We start from the raw sequence: 27,570 nt of genomic DNA, 5'->3' as shown, positions 1-27,570 counted from the left end.
TTAACTCCGGATTCCCGCCTACATTTTACACACTCATGCTCATGGCCGTAGGAACCGGGGGGGGGGGGGGGGGCAGGGGGGAGGCCGTGCCCCCCCAATAATTTTGCCAATATATAGATTACTATAGAAAAGATAAATACTATATGCCTGTGCCCCTCAATAAAAACGTCTGATGACCATTTTTTTTTTTTTTTTTTTTGCTTGTCAAGAAATTTGTGGTAGTTGAAAGTGCCCCCTCAACTGAAAATGTATGGCTGTGCCCCCCCCCCCCCAACTGAAATTGCTTCCTACGAGCCTGACACTCAAAATTCATTAAGTTTGAAATATTTGCAATTGCTATCATTTTTTTAAATGCAAAGCTGATTTCATTAGTAATTGATTAATAGCTCCAAAACTGTTAAATACAACTCTTTTTGATAAGGGGGTGTAGTTTTTATTTGATTGAAATCAGACTTTAAATTGAAATACCCATGGATGAAATATATGAAGATAACGAACACTCAAAATTCATTAAGTGGATGTGGATAAATAACCTATTAATCTTTCCGTTTGACATGTAAATTAATTATATTTGATTCATTTAGTAAAAGTTTATAGTTGTATACCATTTTTAAAAATTAGCCGTAAAATAACCATTTTCGATGTATTTGCTCTGTAAACATACCCCCCCCCCCCGGTGAAACAACAAAAACTTTGGCATGAATATGCTAAATAACAATCTGTAATACCTGTAAAAAGGAATTTTGTTTCATATGGGGGATATTTTAAAAATGTTTCCCATTGCCCGTTGATTTCTATATAGTGAAAAACACTACTTATACCAAAATTATATAGTTATCTCTCTTTGTTTTTCCAAGTAAGTTATGTACTTGTGTTTTGTGAAAACATTTCATATAAATATCTATAGAGATATGAAAAATCATTCAAATATATTAACTTTTGAAAATTGACTTGGAGGTAGGCGGCAGAACAATACAATCGTTCGCAGTTCTTTATGTCATTCCGAACCTTAATTTTGAACGATGACCGCCTTAATGAATCTACTCCAATAAGACTGATATTCTGTCCATTGTACATGAACTTTATTTGAGTTCTAGATCAATTGATACACAAACAGTTCATACCAGACACAAAGAGAGCAATTTTTTCAGTTGGGGTAGGAGACACAACCTAACCAAAAATTCCTTGACAAGCAAACCTAATGTGAATTAAAGTCATCAGATAAATTAATTTTGTTTTCTATGTATAGAATGGGTATGATTTAATTGGGTCGGTCGGAAGAGAAAACAATTTTTTTTTTACTTTGGCCTTATATCATTGTTCAGTGTTTGTTATATTTACACCCACTAAATATTTTCTCCTTTACTCTTAAGAAAACCATTGCCGTTTATCAGTCAGTAAACACCACTAAGCATGTTGCCTCTACAGATTTCTGAAGCAGTAGCTGTTCCATCAATGAAACGTACAATGACGTAAATATCAATAATACACTATTTCTTCTACGAAATCCTACTTTAAATAATTATTTGCACAGATATAAAACTAAACAATAAAATGTCTTTCTTTCTTTGTTAGTAAGCGGGTTATGCATTTTTTCTGCAACAGCTGCAACATTAATTCCCGTACTAACAACCAAAGAAAGCATCTTATTGTTTAAATAAATCCAACCATCCTTATTTTAATAATGTAATATTCCAGGTTGACTACAGGTATATTCCATTATTATCTAGTTACATTGATTTCGATTGATCGGTGTATTAATATAATAGTACTCGTATTCATATGGAATTGGCAGGAATTCGTTTCATGATTCCAATATTCTCAGGACTGGTCTTGAAGGGTAGATATATTACAATTCATAGCGTAGAAAGATACCCTTATTCCTGTCATATTCATATCTGAAGTGATTGAAAAGATTAGGGATTCATCCGGTTCCATAAACTTGGTGAATGTTCTAAATATTTTAAAAATATGATTCAATAATCATACCATACCCTAGTTACTGTCCTGTTGTTTTTAACAAAACCAAGAACTGGTTACAAACGCTCCATGAAACCCCCCTTTTGCATAATATATGTTTTTCAAAAAAAGTTTACTGTTTATTAAATACGACTAAACTTCTATGATATTACATCGGAAAAAGACAAGTATATGCATACGGGTGGTAAAATATCTACCTACAGCAGCCTAAAGACAAATTCTACATATATATATCGACATCGACATAAGAATGGAAATAACCATTGTTAATTGACAATACATCGTCGATATATCTAAATGTCGAGTTGAAAGCCACAGCAAGTGTTTTCTTCTTTTCACGTATAAGATTTTGAACAAATTCTGCTTCATCATTGTTCATATAAATACAAAAATAGGTCTGCTTATTGCTGTTTTTCAGTCAATACGATGCTTTAGCCACTCTCGAAGTACAATATTCTTCTCGCCCTTCGGACTCGGTGAATAATGTACTCCTCAGGTGGCTATATGATCGTATTGACCTAAAAAAAAATGTATAACATTGTGTAAAATTGGTCTCATTATTATAAATAAAAATCCTTTGGATCCTCCTCCTTCCTTTTGTTTGTAAATCATTCTCCACCCAAATTGGACTTATATAGTCTTCTTGTCTTCCGCACAAGGAAATAACCGCTCGGAAATTAATTGTCTGGACTTTGTACTTTTCATTGTAATTAAGTAAAGCCCGGACTGGTTTGTTGTTATATATTGTATAATATGATGTTACTATTACTTTCAGTGGCGGATCAAGCAGGGGAGGGGGTTCAGGGGATCTAGTCCCCTTGAATTTTTAGTTATAAAATTTATACAATGATGATCAAAACTGGCCTTGTAACAACCCCCCCCCCCAGGAAAAGCAGAATTCCTTGTGAAGTTGGTAAGATTATATGTTCATGTAATGATGGAAAGCGGCTCGAAGGTGAGAAGTGCTCCCCTACTCCCATCCCCACCCGCCCACAAAATAGTTTTTTTCCCACTTTTGCTTTATACCCTTTTTCTTTCTTTTTTTCGCTTGTCAAACATTTTCTGGTCTGGAAACTCCCCCTCCCCGGGGATTTTCAAAGTTATTAAAACTTTATAGTAAATGACTTTAGACCCCCTACCCGCCTGGAAAAGTCTATGAGAAGTGTCCACGTGTCCCCTCCCGAAATGGGTTTTCACTTTTGGTTAGATCTCTATTGTGTGTGCGCTTATCAACAGATTATATTTCGAGTTGGCATCCCCCTAGAAAATTCCTGGATCCGCCCTTGACTTTGGAAAGTTTTAAAATAACACGATGAAAAATCATGCGATAAGTCCTTTAAATGAATTCTACTTGTAACACTTTTCAGGTTCGTAATCAACCTGAAGATAATTTTGTTATCTTTTGCAAATATTAATCAGTGCAAAACATGTCTATTGAATAAACAACAGACTATAAATACGGTATGTACTTTGCACTAGTTCATTTATACATCAGTATTATAGTTTTTTTTTGACACATTGAAGACTTTGATTTCAAGCCCTATATATCTTCACTCGCTCAATGGTCTTTGCCCGCTCATTCACAGTACACTAGGCCAAATGAGTACATAACTTTTGTTTATGGTTTTAACACATATGACATAATATCAGAAGGGATAAAAGTATGTACTTATACTCTCGGGTCAAAAGTTAAAATGCTGTTTACACGTGATCTGATGTAAATACTATATTTCAACAGTGATTAGATGGGGCAACTACACATCCTACATTGAAAAAGAAAGGAGACTGTATTTCTTCTTTTTCCTCTAGAGTATTGACAGCATCGTGTGGACTTTGTGTAGGTCAGAATTGTAGTGTCTTATCTGGGTCACTATCGCCCTCACTTTAATTCAGTTTAGATTGTTATCATTGCCATCAGTTCGCGCTGTAAATGGCCAGGGTGCGGATCACGATGACAGTGTTATTTTAATCGAGGCATGGACTGATTCCCACAATGACCGCTCGTGGTCCTGACAACATGGCATACAACTGTGGTGTATTGCCACCTTTAGTTGTGCTCGTGGCGCTTTTCTTGTACTTTTATCTGGACGCACGTGTTCCGGAGCCCATACCAGAGAAGTTAAAGGTCAAAGTGATGGACGCAATGATGAAAACTTACGGTCACACGGTATGCCACGTAACATATTTACATTTTTATCATTAAGGAACAATAATCACTTGAAACCTCTTCCCTCAATTAAAATATTACAGAATACAACCCTTGATTTCTTTTTGAAAGATCACCTTTTAACCTTTCTAATTTTGCCAATTTTTCAATACTTCACTGTCTCTTTAAAAATTGAATTTTAAAATATATGGACATCATCAACACTTGTCTCAGATCATGATCTCATGTTTAATCAAATAAAATGTTTTCAGGTAAACGTTTTAGTTTACATGCGAATCACGGAACCATTTTCAGATCTTGTCAGAAAGATCGCTGATTGGTTTGTGCTTACCATGGTAACTGGATTTCCTTGGGGACTTGGACCATATGACCCCAGAGTCAAGGTTATCAACCCGACACATTTATAGTACTTTTTATTGAAATGTATTCATTTGTAGTAAATGTTTTATTTAAAATGAATTTTATTAATTAAATTATATAATACAATCTTCCCTAGTGAATGTGTAGGTTTTTGCAAATATTACGTTCAAAGAATTTACCAAATACCCTCCATGTCCAAACTGGCTTTTGACGAAAACTGTAGAAACTGATACCCTTTTCTGTTTCCATTAGATAACTGACACACGTTTACGAGACGTTCGGGTGAAGATATATGAGCCGGTCAGTGGACTGGGGAAAACTGACCGATCTGTCCTCATCTACCTCCACGGAGGGGGGTGGAGTCTTTTATCTGTCGGTAAGCTGTCAGTGGATACAAATCAGGGACGTTGCATCGTTTTTGAAAGGGGGGGGGGGGGTAGCCAGAGAAATAAAAACAACTACCTGAATAAATCCTGCTTGTACTCTTCATGTATTAGTATTAATTATAAATGGAGACACCATTGTGACAGGATTTTAGTTTGCAATTTGGTCAATTTGATTTAAAGTGATTTTTGAAAGTTTTATCAACTATTTAATGTACATGTATCTGAAATTTCTATATTATTTCACATTCATATTATCTTAGTGAGAAAATTTATTCAAAATTTACTTGACAGATTCGTATGACCCCTTGATGAGAAAAATATCACGTGAAAGCGGCGTAGTTGTAATATCAGTAAAGTAAGAATGTTAAATCATTTCACATTTTAGAACAATCAGCGATTTAAGTAATTATGTATATTTTCTAAATATTGTAAACTATAACTTAAAGATAAGAAGAATATTAAATTTTTGTTTAAAAAAAGAAGACGATGAACTTAAGGCTATTTAACTGCAGATCTGTAATATAGCTCGAGAAGGACAACCAGAGTGCCACCCATTGAAAAATGTGTGCATTTATTACGCACAAAAAAGTGCGCTGTTTTTCAATTTCTCCGTGTATTTAAACTGCCATCTCAAAATATTACTTACAAGTGTTCTTAACAAATTATTCTTTTACTTTTTCCACTTCAAAACATTCCCAATATCCATTGTTAATAGCCCTCTTGGGATGAAATTGAGACCATCGAAAATTTCACCTATTTTACCCTTATCTACTTCAATTTTGGGTTGCAAGACAATTCAGTCCAACGGGCTTCGTTCAAATGTCAACTACGAGAGCAATTGATAGTAAATGTCTAACGATTTTTTTTCGAAATTGAGCTTTTGTGCAATTGCGTTAAGAATTTGGAGAAATAAATCCAGCACCGATCGCAACTTTTTGAACGCAGTAAATACATGTATACAATTTTTTCTGAGTGGCACTGTAGCTCTCCAGTCTGTCAATATTTTTTCTGGAGAGCTACATATAGTTCTGCAGCTAAAGGCTATTTAAAGTAAAGATACTGTCTCAATAAGATTAATACTTTTAGTTACAGATTAAGTCCGCAGTTCCCTTTTCCCATCCCGCTTAATGATTGCCACGAAGTCGTAGAGTATGTCGTAGAAAATAGCGAAACCATGGGGATAGATAAAAGCCGCATTGCCATTGGAGGTGACAGTGCTGGCGGAAATATGGCTGCCGCCATCTCTCTGCGAATGAAATCTAAAATTGCAATGCAAATGTTACTTGTTCCATCTCTTCAGTTTGTGAATTTTAATACTACTGCTTTCAATGAAAATACAATGTATCTCAATCGTAGCATACATGACCCGAATTCATTGATGTTTGTCATAAACTACCTTGGTCTAGAGCCGAAATACGTAAGCTACCTCAGATATAACAACCACACATCTCCCTCATTCAAACAATCACTTCAAAATGAATATGCTGATCAGACACTTTGGCTTCCAAAACGGTATGTGCGAGACGAAGTTTTACGTGAAAACATGGAACAGCCGATGGATACTGGTGATGAAAAACTGTTTCAAAGGATAAAGAACAAAATATTAGATCCTTTAGTTTCACCATTGCTGGCAGATGATGACCACCTTGAAAATTTACCATACACATACATTATGGTTTGTGGGTATGATTTTGTGAGAGACGATGGTATTATGTTTTACGAGCGACTTAGTCAAATTGAGGAAGAAGCACACCTTGCCTACTACCCCGAGGCTTTTCATAATGCTTTGTTTTTCCCACATGGACCCTTAAAACTCAATGTCGCCGTGCGGATTGTTGATGATATTGTTAAAACGTTGAAAAACGTTCTTTGAATATATTTATGTATACACAAATATGACCTCACCTCATTTAATTATTTCATGATGTCATAATATTTATTTATTGAGAGGGTGATGTTGAATAAATGTTTTGTTGACCAAATTTTCCTCGTCTCGTCCCAGCTTTGATTTTGCAGATGAAGACAACGCTTGTTTATCAAAACTTTACTTCAAATATAAAAACAAAGCTGCCATTATCTTGCGAGGAAATAGCATTGTACATTGCATTTTTTTTTAAACGTTACAGTCATGATTGTCTCTGAAATGGATATATGGATATAAACAATGTCACTTGATGTGAAATTCAACAAGTGGCGAGAATCTGCATTTTTCTTGTGAGAATTTGGCGTATATCTTGGCTTTACATTCTTCGGTTCCAGTGAAAACACTGGCAACCCACATATTATCAGGCAGTCCCCGAAAATGATGCCAGATACTTCCCGCCAAAAGGGCAACTTCTAATGCCTTAGGTGCACAGATCCTGAAGGTCATCCTAGAGCCCAGAGGAACATCACCAACAATAGGTTCTATTAAAGAATTTCCCTGCCAGCGATGACAAGCTCTCGGAAGTGGTCGTTTGTCTTTGGCGGGTTGTTTGCAGTCAATAAGATACCTGAATAGAACTTCCGGCACACTGTTCTCATCTGTTGACACATTTCCTGAACCAAAGACAGATAATACATATTTTCCCATGACAGGACACCTGGTCTGAAAAGTAACAGAGTCACGATCTCTTTTAGACAAAAAAGTGTACCTTTGGAAGTCCGTAACATTGCATTGAAAAGGTCCATGATACTGGTAGGTATAGGATATGATAATGCTTGCGGGGACTTGGAATCGAAGGAAGACGTCGTCATAACTATAAACAACTAATGGATCAATGTGAGTTAGCGGGGAAATGTCTAATTTGGACATCAGTGGAGTGGGACCAAAAAATGGCACCAATGGGAAGGGACTTTTGAGATGTTCTCTTCTCTCTCTGCACTTCACTCTAAAAGCACATGCACATTGCAGTGAATCCGAGTTCCAGTCTTCCTTCACGTAGATTGTAAAGTAATACTTTCCAGCTTTTGGAGGCGCAACAGTAAATATTGCTTTATGTCCAATGATTCGAATCATCGCTCGGCCTTCTAATTTATTTGGTGTTAAACTGGAATCCTTGGCCTCAAAAGTATATCCAAACCCGAGCAAATTCGGGATGTTAAACTGGAGGACCACAAGACCTTTGTTCGTATACTGTGTGCAATCGTAGTGATTTGCAAACTTTATTCCATGGTTAAAGAATGGGGACTTTACGACTGGCAGGTTGATGAACTCTGTCAGAGTCACTGGACATTCAAGAAGCTGCCATTTGGGGTTGTCTGGAAAGTGTTGGTAAATATGATCCTCTGGGTCTGTGATAAAGTAGAACTCATCAGAGCGGTAATAAAACGTCGAATTCTTGGTGCACTTTACGTGTCTTGCTCCCCAATTACAGTTAATAAAGCACCAGGATCCCTCAAGAAACACTGCCGTCCAGGAATTTCGGAATCTCGGTCCGTCGAATTTCAACCCCGGTTTGTAGCCGGCACCTTTGGAGTATCCTTTGATGATCTCGCAGTAAAGCCCAGCATAACTGTAATTTTAAGCTTAAAATATAAATGGTATTAGGAAAAAAAGTATCAAGAGGAAGAAAAATAACTGCACTATACCTCTTGAACAACAATAACTTTAATTACATTAAAATCATGTTGCCGATTCGTGTTTTGCAGGCTGTTAAATACACTTATGGTGTTCTGTAGTTTATCAATGCTATTAAGGATGCAGTCGATTGCAGTCTATTTCACTATTTATGCGATCTACATTTTTATACTAATCTCTTTATTTAGATAGATATCCCTATCAAACGAATGAGAGATATATATCAAAAAAAGAATTTTTTTAAAATACCAAAATAGAATCTTTTTTCCACAGAGAAGTTAGCGCAAACTGTAAAGAATCTTTAGGGGGAAAATAGAGATATCTTCCTTTAAAAAAGGTATTTCTCTCAAAAATATCTCTCTATCTTTTTTGAAACAGATATCTTCCACAAATTTACATAGAGTATCTATTATTTCTCTGTAGGAAAATCAAAGGAATTTTATTGTACATATATACATCTTTACATTTGAAAACTTAATTTCGCTTAGACATAAAATACTCTCTTTATGTCTGAGTGATATCTATTTCACAAAAGGATACCAATATCTCTGAAATAAATATTTCTTTAGATTATAGCAATTTCTTGTATTGTGCATAAATGGTAGAAAGGTTTGTCATAAATACGAACCAAGAAAACAGGTGACTAATATTCAAAGTTAATTTGGCGGAGTTATTCTGATATGCCATTAATTCCGAGTTAACAACGGCTTTAAATCAATATGCCGGAATACAGAGAACAAAGCTGCATCAAATTGTCGGAAACGGATCTTGACGAACTGTCATCACACCGTCTGGCCTCGTCAGAAAAGCACTATTAAGGTTGTCATATTTGTTTTTAATCTTTTGACCAGCGTCACCGAGAGGACCCTAATGGCATCGGTAATATCAAATAACAGGATATCTATTGATTCAGTTGCACTGAACATCATCGAAACATTCCGCTTTAAAAACTAGTCCTTCAGTCACAGAATGATAATTATTAAGTCGCTGTTTTACACGAGTTTCATTTGTCCAAAGTTTTGTGGGTGTGTACGATTTGCATTTTTTATTCAACGCACCGTTTTTTGCGTGTTATTTAATAGAAAGGCTGTACAAATTTATTTTCACAATAAGAATTTCAAAAAGAATTCCAACAAATTTAGTGTTTAATGGATATGTCCCTTGATCAACTTTGATTAATATTGATATGTTATGATTTGTTTTTTTTTACACAGAAAATATCATTATATTTTGTTTCAATGGGATAGCAGGAGCAGGCGCAATATTAATAATTCATGAAAAAGGTTAACAGTGATCGATCTCAAAACAATATACAAACAATACAAATCTGTGAAAAGGGTATAAAACACGGACCACAGGAAATTCCAGACTATAAAAACAAAGGTCTAACAATTGGTATGAATATCATTTTAACGACCATAGAATTGACAAAATGGTGATTTAAAACGAGTTTTTTGAAATCCCTTTAACATTAACTTATCTGTCAGTAGCCTGCCTTGGTTTATAGATTGATCGTACTCGGAGCATGTTCTTGAGTATCGAATAAGTTGAGAGACGTAAACACCATATGCAGATGATAGCGGAGTATTACTATATAAATAAGTGAATTTAGATCTTATTTTACTCTGTCAGAAATAATTACCACCTTGAATTAAAATGATTCTTGTTAGGTTTTGTCTTATTTTTACTTTTCATTCTTTTCTCTTTTTTTTTGAAGGGGAGGGGAGTCTCAGTGTTGCTTCTGTCTATCATTTTTCTAGTTAACCTTTCCACATTTTGTCAGCTATATAACTGGTATTTGAAAATTACCACATCATCACATACTAGTATATCACATCATCTCTTTACAAAATAATTCTGGTATCATAAGGATGAGGATATAGGAATACCTGCAGAGTCTTTTGAAGAGATCGTGGTAACTTTCTGTGCCCTGTTTGATTCCACGGAGAATGCCGAGAGGAGACTCGGAGCTCACTGCTTCATCAATTTCGATTGTATTAAGATCCTTTAGGCAAATCCAACGAAATATAGCCCTAAAACAAATCATTGTTGAACTTGAATGTTTGGAATTGAGCATCATCTTTGAAAAGACTGAATACTTTTACATTCATGTAAAAATTCATTTACAACTTTTGTCTTTATGTTTCTTCGGGGAAGTATGGCTTTTCTATTAAGCTTTTATCTTGAGTATAAATAAAAATTTAAACTACCCACATACCTAGCTTTCTCCAAATCACTTGTACAGTCTTGCATAAGGTTTTTAACCAAGTCGGTAAAGGAAGAATAATCTGTTTTGGCAATCTGGAAAAAGAAAATTCTGTAGATGTTCGAGGTGGATTTTAACGTTAAACTGTCAGCAATATTGAAACAACTTTGAATATATATATTTCACAAAACTATTTTGCAAAATCAGAAAATCAGTAATCATACAATGAGCACTTTTTCGTCGATGTGTTCTAATTCTCCAGGAGTTTTAAACAAAGCGGATCTCCTGAACTCCGGTGGAGCGATCGGAGGAGGGCGACACAGGTTCATTGTGGGAGATGAACTGCAATCCGAATCTGATGAGGATAGCTAGAAATGTAGAGGTAATTATTACTATACCGCCTTGTACAAAATCTTGGGAATTTAAGTATGGGAAAAAGGACGTCTAGGTACCAGAATTTATTTGATCAAATGCTTACTTTAATATTATTATTAGAAATTACCTCACTCAAACAGAGTTTTTCTGCAATAAGGAACAACATTTCTTGGCTATGCTTCTCTATCATCTGACTAACTCGTATTTTCTCCTCCTCGCTTAGTTTTTCAACTAAATTCTTTAATTTCTCCTCCCGTTTGCGTTTATAAACTTCCTCAATCTTTTGGGATTCTTTTTCAAAGCCAGTTTTATTTGTCTTTTCGATTTTCTTTTCAAAGTTTGTCACAAGGTCTTTGACAAATTTTTCCTTTTCCAGCTTTATTTCGGATTCCAATGAGTTGATCCGTTTCCTTCTCTCTAGTGTCATCTGACTGTAGAGTCGATCCTCTTCCTCTTGCTGCCGTCGCTCCAGTTCCGTTTGTGCAACAAACACACCAAGACTTTCAAAGTCCTGAAATAGCATTCGGTAATCTTTGAACCTTTATCATGGATTTTGTTTGGTAATGATGTATTGAATATTTTGTATTTGAATATTTAGATGTATTGTATATTTTTTGGTAATGATGTATTGAATATTTTGTATTTGAATATTTAGATGTATTGTATATTTTTGGGTAATGATGTATTGAATATTTTGTATTTGAATATTTAGATGTATTGTATATTTTTTGGTAATGATGTATTGAATATTTTGTATTTGAATATTTAGATGTATTGTATATTTTTGGGTAATGATGTATTGAATATTTTGTATTTGAATATTTAGATGTATTGTATATTTTTGGGTAATGATGTATTGAATATTTTGTATTTGAATATTTAGATGTATTGTATATTTTTTGGTAATGATGTATTGAATATTTTGTATTTGAATATTTAGATGTATTGTATATTTTTGGGTAATGATGTATTGAATATTTTGTATTTGAATATTTAGATGTATTGTATATTTTTTGGTAATGATGTATTGAATACTACATGTATTAATACGAGGGTTGATCCAATAGTAACGTCACACCTTCGATAAAATTGCTACTAGTCGACGTAAAACAACAAAATTATAAATGATGGAAAGCTATATTTATTTCAAATCAGACCTCATTATTAAACCAAAATTTCAATGTTTATTAGATTTATATTTTTATTTATTTTAATATATTGTATTTGATAATATGACGCCAGATATAAAAGTTATGGACACTGTGACATGACTTTTGGATTATTCCTCGTAGATTCTAGGAACCAGCGATGAAAAAATAAACTTTTCTATCCATTTTATTATTTTATGGTTAATTTTTCTCTAAGAATGGTTGATTAACATATTTTTTTTTATTATTCAGATTTGAAAAGAGACCAAAGGATTTATCTTTCCTGTGATTTCTTTGAAATGTACTTGGTTGAATTTCATGAATTCCGGTAAATTCAATAAAATAAAGGAATATTCAATCTTTTAAGTTTACGTTGAAAGACATTTATATCGATTACTTAATCGAATAGCTGCATATTTTATAATTAGTCAGGTCATGTCTACCATTATAGATGCTAAAGCTTCTCAGATCAAACCCTTTCAGGAAGCTCTACAAAAATGTGGTCCAAAATCTATCATAGCGGAAGCCACGTACGACGATTTCTGGGGGACTGGTATCAACATATCAGCTACTCTAAAAACAAATCCTGAAGCTTGGCCCGGTAAAAACATGCTTGGCACTATAATCAAAGATATAGCAAAAAACTACCGTCGCAAACCAAGAAGCTGGTCTCTCCCAAGGCAACCTACTCGCAAAGCTGCTCGGGCGTCACAGAAGGAAATCACTGATTTCGTTAGCCAGCTTAAAGAAGGACCATCAAAGAGATCCCGAGAGAATATCAACGATACAAGTGGTCATGACACGGACACTAGCGAACAAGGTTAATATCCTTTACCGTTTGATTTTCTATTATGAACTTTTTTCTCCCACTGACGCAATTTTTGGTATGAACAAATCTTACAATTATGCTTAACCCTTTATTAAGTGTTTTCTCCTTAAATGCAAGGGGATTAAATACATACGAAAAAAGAATAGTTTTATACGATTGGCTTCAAGATTTAGATATAGATATTGTCTTATTACAAGAAACTCATTATATAGAATCAAGAGAGTATCAATATAATGTCAGATGGCTGGGCTCAAGTTTTCACTGCTTTTCGAGCTCAGCTTTCAGTATGGGTGTTTCTATTTTGATTAGAAAAAATTTTTCTTATGAATTGATAAATTATCACAGATCTTCTGATGGAAGAAAAATTTTGATAAATCTTAAAATTAATGATATTACGTTTTCAATAGCAAATCTTTATGCACCAAATAATATATCTGATAGGAAGGCTTTTTACACCACAACAAAGTCTTGGCTAAGAAAAAATGCTAAAAGTATAGAAAACCTGATTGTATGTGGAGATCTAAATTGCAATATAGACAACAATAATCAGACTACTGATACAAGCAAAACACAATTAAACTCTTTAATCAAACAGTTAAAATTAATAGATGGTTGGAAAAAAATTCATGAAAATAAACCTGGTCTTACTTGGTGCAATGCAAACAATACTCCAAGTAGCAGAATAGACTACATTTTATTTGCAGAAAGGTTTTCATTATCTGTAGATTCTTTTTCTTTAAGAAAATGTCCCAGAGTAAATAACAATAGGATGAGTGATCATCTAGGGCTAAAAATAGATTTTATTCTCCAGAGAAACAAAAGAGGTTGTGGATATTGGAAAATGAATACTTCATATCTAATAAATGAGGACTTCTGTAAACAACTAAAAGACATTTTAAAAAATAAAGAACTAGAGCTTAGAGATGTAAAATGTCCACAAGAAAGATGGGAAATGGTTAAACTTATTGTTAAAGAATACTCTATAACCTACTCTAAAACAAAAAGTAAGAGTACTAAATAAAGAGTAAAAGAAATTGAAAAAAGAATTACAAATATTGAAAATAGACCTTTTAATGAAATTATTAATCAAGAAAAATATAAGTTAGAAAAAGAATTACAACAGATATATGATAAAAAATTAGAAGGAGCATACATTAGATCTAGAGCAAATTGGGTTAAGTGTGGAGAGAAATGCTCCTCTTACTTCTTAAAACTAGAAAATAAACATCAACAAAGTAATGTTATTGAAAAAATTAATCAAGATAACCAAACCTTTTTCAGTAGTAATGATATCTTGGGACAATTATGTAATTTCTATGAAAAATTGTATACATCACAAAACCCCAAAACTGAAGACATAAGTAATTATCTAAAAAGAACTGAATTAAAAACAAAACTTAACACAGAACAACAAAAAATATGTGAGGCATTACCTACCCTCAGAGAGTGTGAAGAGGCAATTAAAAGCATGGATAACAATAAATCACCAGGTCTAGATGGCATACCTATTGAATTCTACAAATTATTTTGGAATGATATAAAAAATTACTTTTATGATTCACTGTTAAAATCTTTTGAATATGGTGTACTACCATCATCTCAAAAATTAGCTGTTATAAGTCTGATACACAAAAAAGGTGATAAAAGTAATTTAAAAAATTATAGACCCATAAGCCTAACAAACTGTGATCATAAAATACTTGCATTTGTTTTGGCTAGAAGATTACAAATTGTTATTTCAAAATTGATAAATAAAGACCAGTCAGCATATATTAAAGGCCGATATATAGGGAATAATGCTCGTCTAATTCAAGATATATTTGACTATTGTGAAAATCAAAATGAGAATGGATTACTATTATTTTTAGATTTTGAAAAAGCTTTTGATACTGTTGAATGGGAATTTATGATACAAACATTAGAAGAATTCAATTTTGGTCCAAATTTTATTAAATGGATTTCAATTCTATACAATAATCCTACTTTTAGAGTAAAGAATAATGGTTTTATTTCAAAAACTTGTAGAATGACAAGAGGCATTAGACAAGGATGTCCCATCTCTGCATTGTTATTTATAATAGTTACTGAAATCTTATCAATCAGAATAAATAAATCAGAACAGGTAAAAGGGTTTCAAGTCAATAATCAATGTGAAATTAAGATGTTACAACATGCTGATGATTCAACGAACCCTCTAAAAGACTTGGTGTCTGTAAAACATGTGATAGATATTATTCATAGTTTCTCTATCTTTGCCGGTCCTAAACTTAACTTACATAAATCTGAATGTATACTCCTAGGACCTTTAAAGGACTCATGTAAAAATGTATATGGAATAAGAGCAACAAATGACCCAGTTAAAACACTTGGAATCTATATAGGACACAACAAATGCCTTTGTGAAGAAAAAAATTGGAATGAAAAAATAAATAAAATTGTTGATACCTTTAAAGCATGGGAAAAAAGAAAGTTGACTATTTTTGGTAAGAAAGAAATTGTAAATAATCTTATCATATCAAAATTTCAGTATATAGCTAGTATTCTTCCTAACCCTCCCGAGGAATATTTCAAACAAATCAATAGAACAATTTATAATTATGTTCCCCAAACGAAGTTTGGGAACATATTGTTTTTACTCTGTTTCTTATTATTATTATTATTATTTTTCTTCCTGGGCACTTTTTTGTCCGTGAGTGATCTCCGAAACTACACATCCGATTCATAGTTCCGGCCTGTCAATCAAATGCTTTTTATCAGCCAATCAGATCGTTACGCATAATTAGGCACAGAGACACTTCGATCGGCGGCCATGTTGTCCCACAAATAAACTTGTGGGAAGTCTGTAAGGCAGACCAAACTTTTGGGCGAAATGGTTTTGCGATGCGCTTAGGGGACCTGTAATGTTGATGAGAGGTACCCAGAGAGGTTAGAGAATGGTGTAAAGCTTATTTTGTTCCCCAAACCTAAGACTAATCTGGAGAAATGCCTTCGTTGGATCAAGGCATGCGGGCGCCCACACGACCAGCTGAACGTCCAGCGGATAAATAAACATAAAGCAGTTTGTTCAAAGGTATGACTGTTGATATTTTCATGTTCAAAGGGTAATAAGTATTAAATTTTATTTAAAAAACATGCAAGAACGAGGTAAATCGCTATTCATGATGTACAAGATTATGCTACATTTTCGTGCAAATTCGGGTGGCACTAAAGTGAGGATAGCTTGAGGCTTATTTTATGTTGAAAGAGAGAAAAAAGGGAATGATTTTATTTATAAAGATGACTGTGTACAGAATATGATTCAGACTAGGACTGATCGTGCGTTTTGTATTTCTTTGACTACGAAAAATCTTTTAAAAAATTGTCATGCATTTAATATACCAGTACGGTAGCAGAAAATTTCGGACATACTATTAAGTTTTATTATTTTCTTAAAATCATTTACAGCATTTCGTTGGAGGTAATGGACCAACTGTGCAGTTTCCAGATCCAATACCAGCTGATGGCTCAGTTCTTCGGCCAACAAGACCACCTCTCAAACGAAATTATTCTGAAAATCACACAGTGTCATCAAAGAAGAGAATTCTAAGGTAGAACCCCACATGTAAACTGTATGCACACAGATCATTGAAAGTTCATTTTTTTAATGAACTAGTATGGTTAAAAAAATGCTTTGTTTATTACAGTACCATGGATGGAGAAGGCAGTGTGGATTTAATTCCAATGGAGAATGAAGTTCCAATCAAAATTAACAACAGTAGCAACATTGCTGTACAAACAGAAGAACCTTGTAAGCAAAATGTTTCTCTATTTTATTCAGTATTGTACATTTTGATTTGCAAGAAATGGTTTTGCATAGGTTTTGAAGAAAACACATAATTTTTTAAGCATAGTGGCCATGAATGGCAGGTCAGGCTGTATTCTTTCTACAAAAATATCCTTTTGTGTGAAAACAACAAAATCACAAAATGTACAACCTGTGATCAGGAGTTGACCCTGAACTTGTGCATAATATGCATGAGTGTTTTTCAGTGTAATTGTGTCATTGTTAGCAGACAAAAAAAAATCTCTAATATTGTCACATGCTTCTGTGATTGTCATGTTCCTAGCAGAGTAAGGACACTTAATTTCCAGAAGGCCACATTGGCCATTGTCACAAACCTTACCATCTGGACTTGCCCCTAAGAAAGCAAACTCCTTGTTTATAACAAGGCCGCATGAATGAATATGTCTAGACGGGTAGTCTCTTAAGTATCTGGACTTCGCATCCTTTTCGTGAATTTTACCATAATCCAAAGAGGGGGCTGTAATCTTTTTTAAACTAAACAAGCTTTTTAAAAATTTGTCATTAGGTGTTGATTTTCTTTGTAAGATTTTGCCAAAATTAGAAGCAGTTAGTCGCTTTTTTCGTTCATTATACCACAGTGCAGACTCGCTTTGTTCGCGAGTATTGATTTCAATTTCAATAGGTTCACATTTTTTGTAATCTTCATTTAAATCTGTAAACTGCAGTGGCAAAGGAACAGGGGCTTGGTGAAACACATCTGTATTGCCACAACCATTTGACATTGCTGGCTCAACTTCCTTAATATTTTTTGTCTGAAAAATATTTCACAGTATCAGCAATTGAAGTACAAATATATTAATTTCTTTTCTAGGGGTTTCTGGGATTGATATGTTTGCAATGGCTGCTGAACTACACATGTTAAGAGAAAAAGAGAAGCAGTATAAAGACACCATCTGCAAACTGGAAACAGAAATAAAAGAGCTTAAAGATCAACAGAAATCTGAAAATCAGAAGCCAACATTTGGAGTTGATGAAGTATTAAGAAGAGAGGGAAAGTTGAAAAATGTATTTAAGTATTACACTGGTATTGTGTACATTAGATTTGCTAGTCTTCTGGCATTTTTGGTATCTGATGGATCCTCGATAAATTATGAAAAGGGTCGCAAAGACATAAGGAAATTGTCACTGCAAGATGGACTGTTTTTAACTTTATGTAGACTAAGACATAACTTTGGTCTTAAAGATATATCAGTAAGGTTTAAACTTTCACTACAGTCATCAGGAATTGTATTCAATACTTGGATTTCACTTATGTACTTAAAGTTAGGGCAACTTTGTATTTGGCCACATCGTGATATTATTATTAATAACATGCCAAAAGATTTTAAACATGATTACCCCACAACTTTAATAATAATTGATGGGACTGAATTTAAAACACAAGCACCATGTGCACTTGGTTTGCAAAGTCAGCTTTATAGTGATTATAAGTCTAGTACTACTTTAAAGGCATTAATTGGTTGTGATCCAAATGGTTCAGTGATTTTTGCATCCGAATTGTTTACAGGATGTATTTCAGATAAACAAATATGTGAACAGTCTGGGTTTTATGATGTTCTTGAAACACTAAAGTTGAAGGGTTATGTTAAAGATGGTGATGCTATTATGGCTGATAAAGGTTTTACTATTAAGGAAGAATTATGTAAACTTAATTTACTGCTGAATATTCCACCAATGGCTTCATCAACATCTCAGATGTCAGTTTCAGATACCATCCTTACTGAAAAAATTGCAAAGCATCGTGTGCACATTGAAAGACTTATTGCTAAAGTTAAAACCTACAAGATACTGTCTGTGCGCATTCCAACATCATTATTTAAAAATATTAACAAAATTTGGTCTGTATGTTGTCACTTGACATTATTCCATGATGTGTTTGTAACAGACAATAAACATAGTAAATAGTTTACTTTATTCATGTTAGTTGTGACCCATGTCATTGATTTTTGCATTTAGCATTGTTCAATGGATAATTTATATATACATGTACTGTATTTTTAAACTATAGGCAGTTCCCCAACTGCATTTATATTTTTAAAATAAATATTTATTGTGGTTATTGTGAACATGTACCTGATATGACAATATTGAGCCTATCTGCACATCACCAAGGGGAGTGTTTACTAATGGATGCTCTGCTGATACTGTGTATTCCAGAGGGGTTCCTTTTAATGAACTCAGCTGCATTATGTCATTTTTGGACACTTTGGGTAGACTGATATTAAAATATGATGTATGAATTAAGATTTTGTCAACTGGATAATTTTTATCTTATTATTAAGACTGTTATAAAATCTGATCTCATATTTATAGCCAATTAATTGTAGCCATGAAGAATATTGTATTATTAAAAATACAATGGTTATATTTCTAAAAGAGGAAAGTCTTTGTCTTTTTCACATACTCTTGATTTAAGTCTAACTGGCATGTCACAGGTTTCCTTTTTCTTGATTCAGTTGGTCTTGCTACCACCACATGATTTATAGGGACAGGCATGATCTTTGACCCCCTGGGCACATGCCACTGCTGTGGGATGCTTGTACAACTTTGTTGTTCAGGTACATTTGAAAAATTATGGAGTTTGAACCCTTGCAGACTTTTTATTAGCCCAACTACATGGGAACAGTGGCCATTTAAGCTGTAAGGAAAATTGACCAGCATTATTTCTAATGTACATGTATTCATACCTGAGGATTTTTAAATTATTTAGGCCTAGGCCTATCCAAAAAAAAAAGATAAATTGCCAACTTGAAAGGAATTCGGTTTGGCCTAGTAAATAGAGAAGTTGGCCAATAATATTTATGTGTATTTTGTCTGAATTTATTCATTAGGCCCTATATATTTAAAAAAAAATCCTGAGCCAAGCGTTTATTTATATCACGTTTGCATATCTACCGTGAAAATTAATTAGGTCACAAATGTTTACATTCTAGGTGCCTAGGCCTAACCTATATAAACCCTGATTTATCAAGATTTTCTTGAAAAAATACGCAAAGATTTGGGTGATTTATACACATACCCAATTTTACAGGAGCAATGAGACTCGGTTATCGAACTATTCTTTATTTCCAAACTAAGTTGGTGCGGCGATTGATTTTTTCGCATGGACCTCCAGCATCGTGCTGCAACTTGTACGGAGTTATCCAAACTGAAAATCTTAATATTATGGATATATCCTTGAGTAAAGTAATTCAAACCCTTTTGTAAAACTTTTTCAGATAATTTTGAACTATTGGGTAGGTATTTCACACAGAAATCGTCCGGAATCGACTTTAAACTGTCGGTCGCCACCGAGGATGATGAAGCCGGTATCGCCATCATGTGGGACTTAGTTACAGTAACTAAGGTGGGCGGGGCTTCGGGAGAAAAGTCGGAACTATGAATTGAGGTGAAACCTTTTTAGGGTTAATAGGAATGTTATGTAGATTTGCGGAACGAAAGTCATTTTGCGCGCACGCGCATGCACGTGCGTGCGCGTGCAAAGCGTAAAATGACCAATATACTTGATATAGCTGTAACTTTTATATTTTTTGATGAAATGCTTTGATACTCAGAATATAAGGATATATTGAAAGTGTAGACAAGACGACATGGTCAGAATGCGCATGCATGCACGTGCGCGCATGCGCATTGATTGAAATAACCAATACAATTGATATAGACTTAACTTGTACATTTTTTAATGAATTGCATTGAAACTCAGAATATAAATATATATTAGAGGTGTACACAAGAAGACTTGATCAGCGCACACATGCATGCACGTGCGTGCACGTGCGCGCGCGTGCAATGAGTAAAATGACAGATATACTTGATATAGCTATAACTTTCATATCTTTTGATGAAATGCTTTGATACTCAGGATATCAGGATATATTAAAAGTGTAGACAAGATGACATGGTCAGAATGCACATACATTCACGTGTGCGCATGCGCAATGATTGAAAAAACCAATACAAATTATATAGACTTAACTTGTACATTTTTTGATGAATTGCTTTGAAACTCAGAATATAAATATATATTAGAAGTGTACACAAGATGACATGATCAGCGCACACATGCATGCAATTGCAAGCACGTGCGTGCGCGTGCAATGAGTAGAATGACCAATATACTTGATATAGCCAAAAATTTCATATCTTTTGATGAAATACTTTAATACTCAGAATATAAGGATATATTAATAGTGTAGACAAGATGACATGGTCAGCGCACACATGCATGCACGTGCGTACGCGTGCAATGAGTAAAATTACCAATATTCTTGATATAACCATAACTTTTACATTTTTTGATGTAATGCTTTGATACTCAGAATGTATAAATATATTATAAATGTAGACAAGACGACATTGTCAACATGCACATGCATGCACATGCGCGCGCATGCAATGCTAAAATGACCAATATACTTGATATAGCTGTAACTTTTATACTTTTTGTTGAAATGCTTTGATACTCAAAATATGTAGATATATTAATAGTGTTGACAAGACGACAGGGTCATCATGGACATGCATGCACGTGCGCGTGCTTGCAATGCGTAAAATGACAGATATACTTAATATAGCCGAATTTTTTTCATCTTTTGATGAAATTTGAATATAAAGATGTATTAAAAGTGTAGACAAGTTGACATGGTCATTTTGTACATGCATGCCTGTGCGCGCGCGTGTAATGCGTAAAAAAAACCCAATGTACTTGATTGCCTTATTTAATGAAGCTTACAGGGAATAAAACACCAAAAGGAAGTTGGGGAGCGTTTGGGGAACATCTGTAACGGTCCCCGTTACAATTAATACTAGTTTTATTTGGAATGCTAAAGATAGGATAAAAAGGAATACCCTTATAGGAAAAGAGGAGGAGGGTGGTATTAATATCTTTGATGTTGAAACAAAGTTCCTCTCTGCAAAAGCCTCTTGGATTCCAAGAATTCTTAAATCTAACAATAGTTTAGTGTCTTTTATACAAAACATTCTTAGTAAAGAAGCACTGTGTGCATTCAATAAATGCAAAAAACAAAAAGATATGAAAAAAATATCCACAGATGAATTCCTGTCATTACCTATTTGAAAGAACACATTATTCATGTATAAAAACAAGCCAAAATTTCTATCAAACTGGATAAAATCAGGTGTGTTATACACAAGAGATCTTTTTGATAAAAATGGGAGATTACAAGATATTTCATACTTTTTAGAAAAAATCTTAGATAAAAGAAATATATTCTGTGAATATTTCATAATGAAATCAGTGTTTAATAAATACTCTAAGATTTTTGAATGTAGAAAAGCTCAGCATGTCAACATTAAAAACTATCATTTTGCTTTATTTTATGGAGATATTTATTGTAATTTTGAGAGTCAGAAATCCTCCTTTTTCTACAACATATTGAGAGCAAAGAAATTTCACCAACCTGTAACAGTAAAATACTGGACTGATCTATTTGATATTCCTAGATCAATATGGCCAAAAATTTTTCATATGAAAATTACCAAAATGTTTGATAGACAAATTGCTGATTTTAATTATAAACTGTTACATAAACTGTTGAATAATAATCTGAATGTTAGTAAATGGAATACTGATGTGCATAGATTCTGTCACAAGTGTGGTGAAATAGAAAATATAGAACATCTTTTATATAAGTGTAATGATTCCTTGAATATATGGAAAAAAGTAAGTCAATCATTGAAGTTCAATATTGGCTGGAAAAATATAGTAATTGGTATTTTTGAAGAAACTCAGCTATCTGAAATGTTGAACATACTCATTTCTTATATAGCTCTAAAAATATTTAAATATAAAATGAAATGTCGTGTAAATTGTGAACCATGTATTACTGAAAATTTGATAAAATTTGTGAAGAGCAATTTATTGATGTACTATAATATTATAAAAATGTCATATAAAAATTTCAAACTAGCTGAAATGTGTATAAATGTTGAAAGACATATATAATTCATAGTTAATAGAGCATTTTTCCTTCATGTTATTATTACCTAACAACTTATGAAATCCAATGCTTCTTGGGTAGCCTGACCAAAGAAGCATGTTAACAAGTGGGGGTCAATATGGACTTTGGAAGGTGAAATGGGACCTCTGTGATAACACGGATTTCATAAGTACTAAATTTTTATACACATAACCTGTAGATTTTAATTTTACCTCGAGTCTTTTTGCATTATTTGACTGTTTAAAAAAAAAAAAAAAGTCGAGGATAACTCAATGTTTATATTCAAAGTTACAACCGGATATCATTTGTACTGTATAAATTTTGACATTATAAAACGGAAGAAAAAAATACGGAATACTTTAATATTATTTTTGTTTAGAAATTTATCCTTTTTTTTTCATTGTCATTATACTATTATTATTAATAATATCAATGTATATATAGATCTATGCTATCCAATCCAGAAAGCTGTTGGCACATATGGTGCGGATTATAAGGGGGTCTCTGAGGAGACTTTACCCCAAAATGTCTTTGTAAAATCTGAATAAAAGAAAAAAAAAAAAAAAATTAGTCAGATCTATTCTTTACGTTCAGCAGCGCGAAAATTTCGTTGAAACATGGATCAGAAATGTAAAATCTCCGTCATCTTGGTGTTATAACACGTCACCAAGACAGTGTAATTACAACGTAATCAGTTTTATCCCCAAACGATCTGACATATGGCACGAGATAAAAGTCCTTTAAGAAAACCGACTTGCTTTGCTCCAAGACTTTTAATGAATAAGAATTATAGGCCATTGCAACGTTGTAGTCTTGGGAGCCATTATTAGGTGATATCAAACGAAAAAATCTGTTAAGATACAATTCATCAGCGAAAAAACGCTAGTTTGATGAAATTGAGTTTGTGTAATCGGCCTCGTAATTTTTTGCTTCTTTAAAGACAAAAGGAAAATACTTGATAAGTTCCGAATGAAGTCCGTAGCTTCCTCTGATGGTTCAACTCTCGTTGATGGGAAAATTCGAGAGCATTGGCGTCATACTGCCATCCTGGATTAAATGTGCTTCCTCGGATCTGTAAGAAGATTAAAATTAGTTTCTTAAAATGATATTTGTGGTGAAATAAAATTATACAAGACCGATATGCATGTACATGTACATACATTTGAAGAATCTTGGCAACATCTTTGTATCTAGCTGCTGAAACCTGTCACCAAAATTAATGTGTTTAATATCCCCTTGAGAAGAGTATAGATCTCCTATAATTACATTATCGGAGAGTAAAGAAAATTTAATTAGTATTGATATGTCGACTTCTCTATTGCATCTTGATATTCATGAAAACCCGTATAAATAAACAAATTTTCTAATATAGCTTTTATTATCACTCACTACAAAATCTCCTATCAGATTACATTTTATGCTCAATTGAAGTGCAGTGAAAATGCAATTATTAAACCCGATACATCCCATTATTTATGTTCATGGACACAGCTGTTCCCACCATCTAAAAACAATGAAATACAATACAGATTGATAGTCTGTCGATATCATTGCAATAAACACCCGACTGTGAGTCTTATCATCAAACACTGCAAAAAGTTTTCATTTTCAACAATTCATATACACACTTTTGTTTTTGTCCTAAAGACTGGAGACTCAATCTGGTTTTTTTTTCTTACGTTTATTGATCTCGAGCACTAGTTTATTAGAAATGAGTCATATACGAATCCTTTCAGGATCCAATAACATTCCGAAAGGCCATCACGTACTAATTTTAATTAATGAGTACACCTTGTCGCACGGTACATTACGAATCTTGTAATCTCAGCCGGATTGGTGACTCAATGACCAAAAGCAGAAGCCAAGGGACATCATTACGGGGGGCCAACGGCCGGATTTTGTCCGAGGACACAGTTTTTTTTTGTCGTGATTACAGCGTGCATCAAAGATAACCATTATATTTCGATTTATTGGCAGATGTATCTCGCGTGTCAATTGAAGAGCGTTTGTAAAGGGTTGATATGAACGATGTGGATACAATCAAAAATTGATGAGCCGTATATTTGATCAACATGTGAATAGCATTAAAACATTGAGTATGACAAAAGAGTCACAAATGATAACCAAGGTGCTTTTCCGGGAAATGTAACGAGTTGAATTCGAAGGACGTTATACCGGTATTTGTGTACAAATGTATATACATTTATATACGTGTATATGTTTTTGCAAATTGCCTGAGGTTAATATACAGGCGTTAAAAATATTCCTCAAGAAAATTCTCATTAATTTTGACACATATATAAAGATATTTGCATTACATCGTGAAAGTAAAGAAAGATTACACAAAATACTATATCATTGAAAAACTTCGAATAACAGCATGCTAAAAACAGGCAAAAGGTGCTGAAGGACTACACTTTTTGTCGCACGAAATCTTGTTTTAAATTCTATTCATTGCAAAATTATTTTCTGTAGCAATGTTCTGTTCATACAGTGTTTTGGTCATTCTGTGTAGCTAGAGTTGTTAAGTCACCAAACTTCTTTTAAATTGTCTGAATTTCCAATGTTGACACGAGATCTGAGAAAAGTGATTGACTGAATCAGCATAACTATGGCTTTGATAGAAGGAAAAATACTTTTTAAAAATAAAATATAAATACAAAGTCACGAACAATGTTGCTTATTTTTAATATCTCGTTTTATTGTTGAAATGTTTATTTTCCCCATAGATTCTACTGCGCTAAATATCAGTGCCACAGCAGCTTTGGTTTATTAGTTATGGTTCTAAGAATTCTTTATTGCATAGATAATTAATGCATTAAATCATACCTAAAATAAAACGAATAGCATAGCTCCCTCATGGTTTGCAGAAGAAGCATATAGCACAATTTATTACTTAAAACAAGTTTCTGTCAGTGTAATTTCCGAAACACTTCACTGAAATCTACAGAAATGACAGCAAATTTGATTGCAGACGGCATCTTTTTTTTCTTGCATGATCTCTCCTCGCCTGTTTCTGCAAATCAAAACGTCTGTGCACGCTGATGCGTTGATATTAAAGTTGAAATGAAAACAGAAGGCACATGATGTAACTGGCAGAATTTAATGTGATTTTGTGTGGTGCTATCTTTATAACCATGCAAGTTCATTCGTGAATTACTTTTAAATGTCAATTAAAAAAAAGTAGCAACCCTCTCGACATGACAACTATACGATTTAATATGGAAGAGATGAAAGGATAGATGAAAGTAAACTTTTGATTATGTACAAAAATACGAGATATCTTTAAGGAAACCTTTCTCACAAGTTTTGAACAATAAAATACGAGATATCTCTAAGGTAACCTATCTCACAAGTTTTGAACAATATCTTTATATATAAGAAAATCCTCAGTGAAACAGATAGTATTGTTGGTAATATCTTCAATGCAAATTTTAATAGAAAAAAAAAACATATTCTTAAATTTCTATACCGACTAAATCTTACTTGTTCATTCAGTTGAACGCCCAGTTTAGGTGCGTTAAGGGCGGACTGGATGCCCATGGCGTCCTTGTTGATGATGCCCACAATTTTAGGCAGATGTCCATGGCAATACACGTCGGCTGGCTGACCATCTTGCTGCCATCTGAACGTACGTAACGTCAGTTGTAATCCACATACTCGGCAACGGAAACAACGTCGATGGAATAGTACACCAACGTCCACTCGTTCTACAGGGTATACTCGCTTCTGACAACGATAGCAAGTGTCCTTATTTTGGGAGGAATAAAACCCGTCCCCGTCGTCCGAATCGCTGGAATACTGGTCGTCCATCCTCTTGCCCAGACGTTGCTAACATTAATAATGCATATTATTCAAGGCATAGGGGTGCAATAAAAGATGTTCCATGCTGGTGAAAAGTTATCCAGATCCCTCTGCGCTACATCTTAAAATTGTGATGGAAAAGAAAACAACATGTTTCTCATTAGGAAAAACACAGATGCGTTGTATGTAAATGCTTGTGTCTTAGTCATTGATGAAGAAATGCCGATAGTATTTAATCGATACACATCCTGATCCATCACCGGTAATGTCAAAATCCAGGTAACATGTACAGCAGAGCGGCTATATGATTAACACAGCGCTTAATGCTTCACTCAATGAATGAAGCTAGACATTATTTCATCAATAAATACCTTGGTCTCAAATTCGTCGCCCTCTGCCCAAAGGCCATTTCAGAGCAAAGGTAGTTACAATTCCTTCTACCTACAATTACAATGCAAGTCAGGGGTATCATGACAAACATATCGAATACGCCCTCGCTTTTCTAATCTTGTTCCAGATTGGCTGAGAGAAATGTATCGATTGATCCTAGTTGATGATCTCATGGACTCGTCAGTTTTTAGAGCCTTTGTGCTTGACAGTCAACCACCATATCCTTTGTTTCACATTAGAAATGGACAGGTGCTCGTGGTGATGCATTACGAAGCTGTCATTTAAATGATGTCATTTTTGAACCATTAAATTTATTTGTGTATAAATTTTTAACAATTTCAGCAGAAGCTATTAACCTGAATAATGTTTTCAAGAAATTGCACAGACTGTACCTGGATAAATTTTCACACTAATTACTAAAAGGCAGACAATAACATATGGTAGAGCCTGAGAGAAGATGCCACTCAAAGAGGAAAATGTAAAGTGCATGCCGAAGTAAATCTTTGAAATATTAGCTTAAAGCAATAATAATTCAGTTTTTCTGTTTATCAGCAATATCAAA

At 33.8% G+C, this 27,570-nt stretch overlaps 2 protein-coding genes and 1 pseudogene across 2 annotated transcripts; 2 read left to right on the top strand and 1 right to left on the bottom strand.

Annotated features, from left to right (window-relative positions):
• Window positions 1-3,834: 3,834 nt before the first annotated feature.
• On the top strand, window positions 3,835-6,856 carry LOC133172064 (neutral cholesterol ester hydrolase 1-like). Its single transcript, XM_061306872.1, has 5 exons — window positions 3,835-4,147; window positions 4,399-4,530; window positions 4,760-4,883; window positions 5,185-5,248; window positions 5,980-6,856. The coding sequence occupies exons 1-5, from the start codon at window positions 3,974-3,976 to the stop codon at window positions 6,764-6,766; spliced, it is 1,281 nt and encodes a 426-aa protein (XP_061162856.1). The 5' UTR covers window positions 3,835-3,973; the 3' UTR covers window positions 6,767-6,856.
• Window positions 6,857-6,922: 66 nt separating this feature from the next.
• LOC133172062 (hillarin-like) lies at window positions 6,923-27,237 on the bottom strand. The gene is made up of 7 exons (XM_061306870.1): window positions 26,301-27,237; window positions 23,770-23,886; window positions 11,161-11,544; window positions 10,883-11,026; window positions 10,671-10,753; window positions 10,342-10,485; window positions 6,923-8,387 (listed from the first exon to the last, which is right to left on the bottom strand). Exons 1-7 carry the CDS (start codon window positions 26,625-26,627, stop codon window positions 7,061-7,063), a joined length of 2,526 nt encoding a protein of 841 aa, XP_061162854.1. The 5' UTR covers window positions 26,628-27,237; the 3' UTR covers window positions 6,923-7,060.
• Window positions 15,803-19,227, top strand: LOC133205465 (uncharacterized; annotated as a pseudogene).
• Window positions 27,238-27,570: the final 333 nt, after the last annotated feature.

Source organism: Saccostrea echinata, unplaced genomic scaffold (genome assembly GCF_033153115.1).
Source record: "Saccostrea echinata isolate AGI-Se365-2 ecotype Australia unplaced genomic scaffold, CSIRO_AGI_Sech_v1 ptg000054l, whole genome shotgun sequence".
NCBI classification, from domain to species: Eukaryota; Metazoa; Mollusca; class Bivalvia; order Ostreida; family Ostreidae; genus Saccostrea; species Saccostrea echinata.
The sequence above is the reverse complement of the archived record's forward strand: the minus strand, read 5'-3'. Positions and strand labels throughout refer to the sequence as shown.

Bases quoted from the DNA above. Each gene is read 5' to 3' on its own strand.
- LOC133172062 (XM_061306870.1), bottom strand. From the start codon at position 26,627: ATGGACGACCAGTATTCCAGCGATTCGGACGACGGGGACGGGTTTTAT. The intron at 23,887-26,300 runs GTAAGATTTAGT...ATCTTCTTACAG, and splicing joins GCGTTCAACTGAATGAACAA to ATCCGAGGAAGCACATTTAA. The intron at 11,027-11,160 runs GTAATTTCTAAT...CTACATTTCTAG, and splicing joins AAAAACTCTGTTTGAGTGAG to CTATCCTCATCAGATTCGGA.
- LOC133172064 (XM_061306872.1), top strand. From the start codon at position 3,974: ATGACCGCTCGTGGTCCTGACAACATGGCATACAACTGTGGTGTATTG. The intron at 4,884-5,184 runs GTAAGCTGTCAG...TTTACTTGACAG, and splicing joins GTGGAGTCTTTTATCTGTCG to ATTCGTATGACCCCTTGATG. The intron at 5,249-5,979 runs GTAAGAATGTTA...TAATACTTTTAG, and splicing joins GTAGTTGTAATATCAGTAAA to TTACAGATTAAGTCCGCAGT.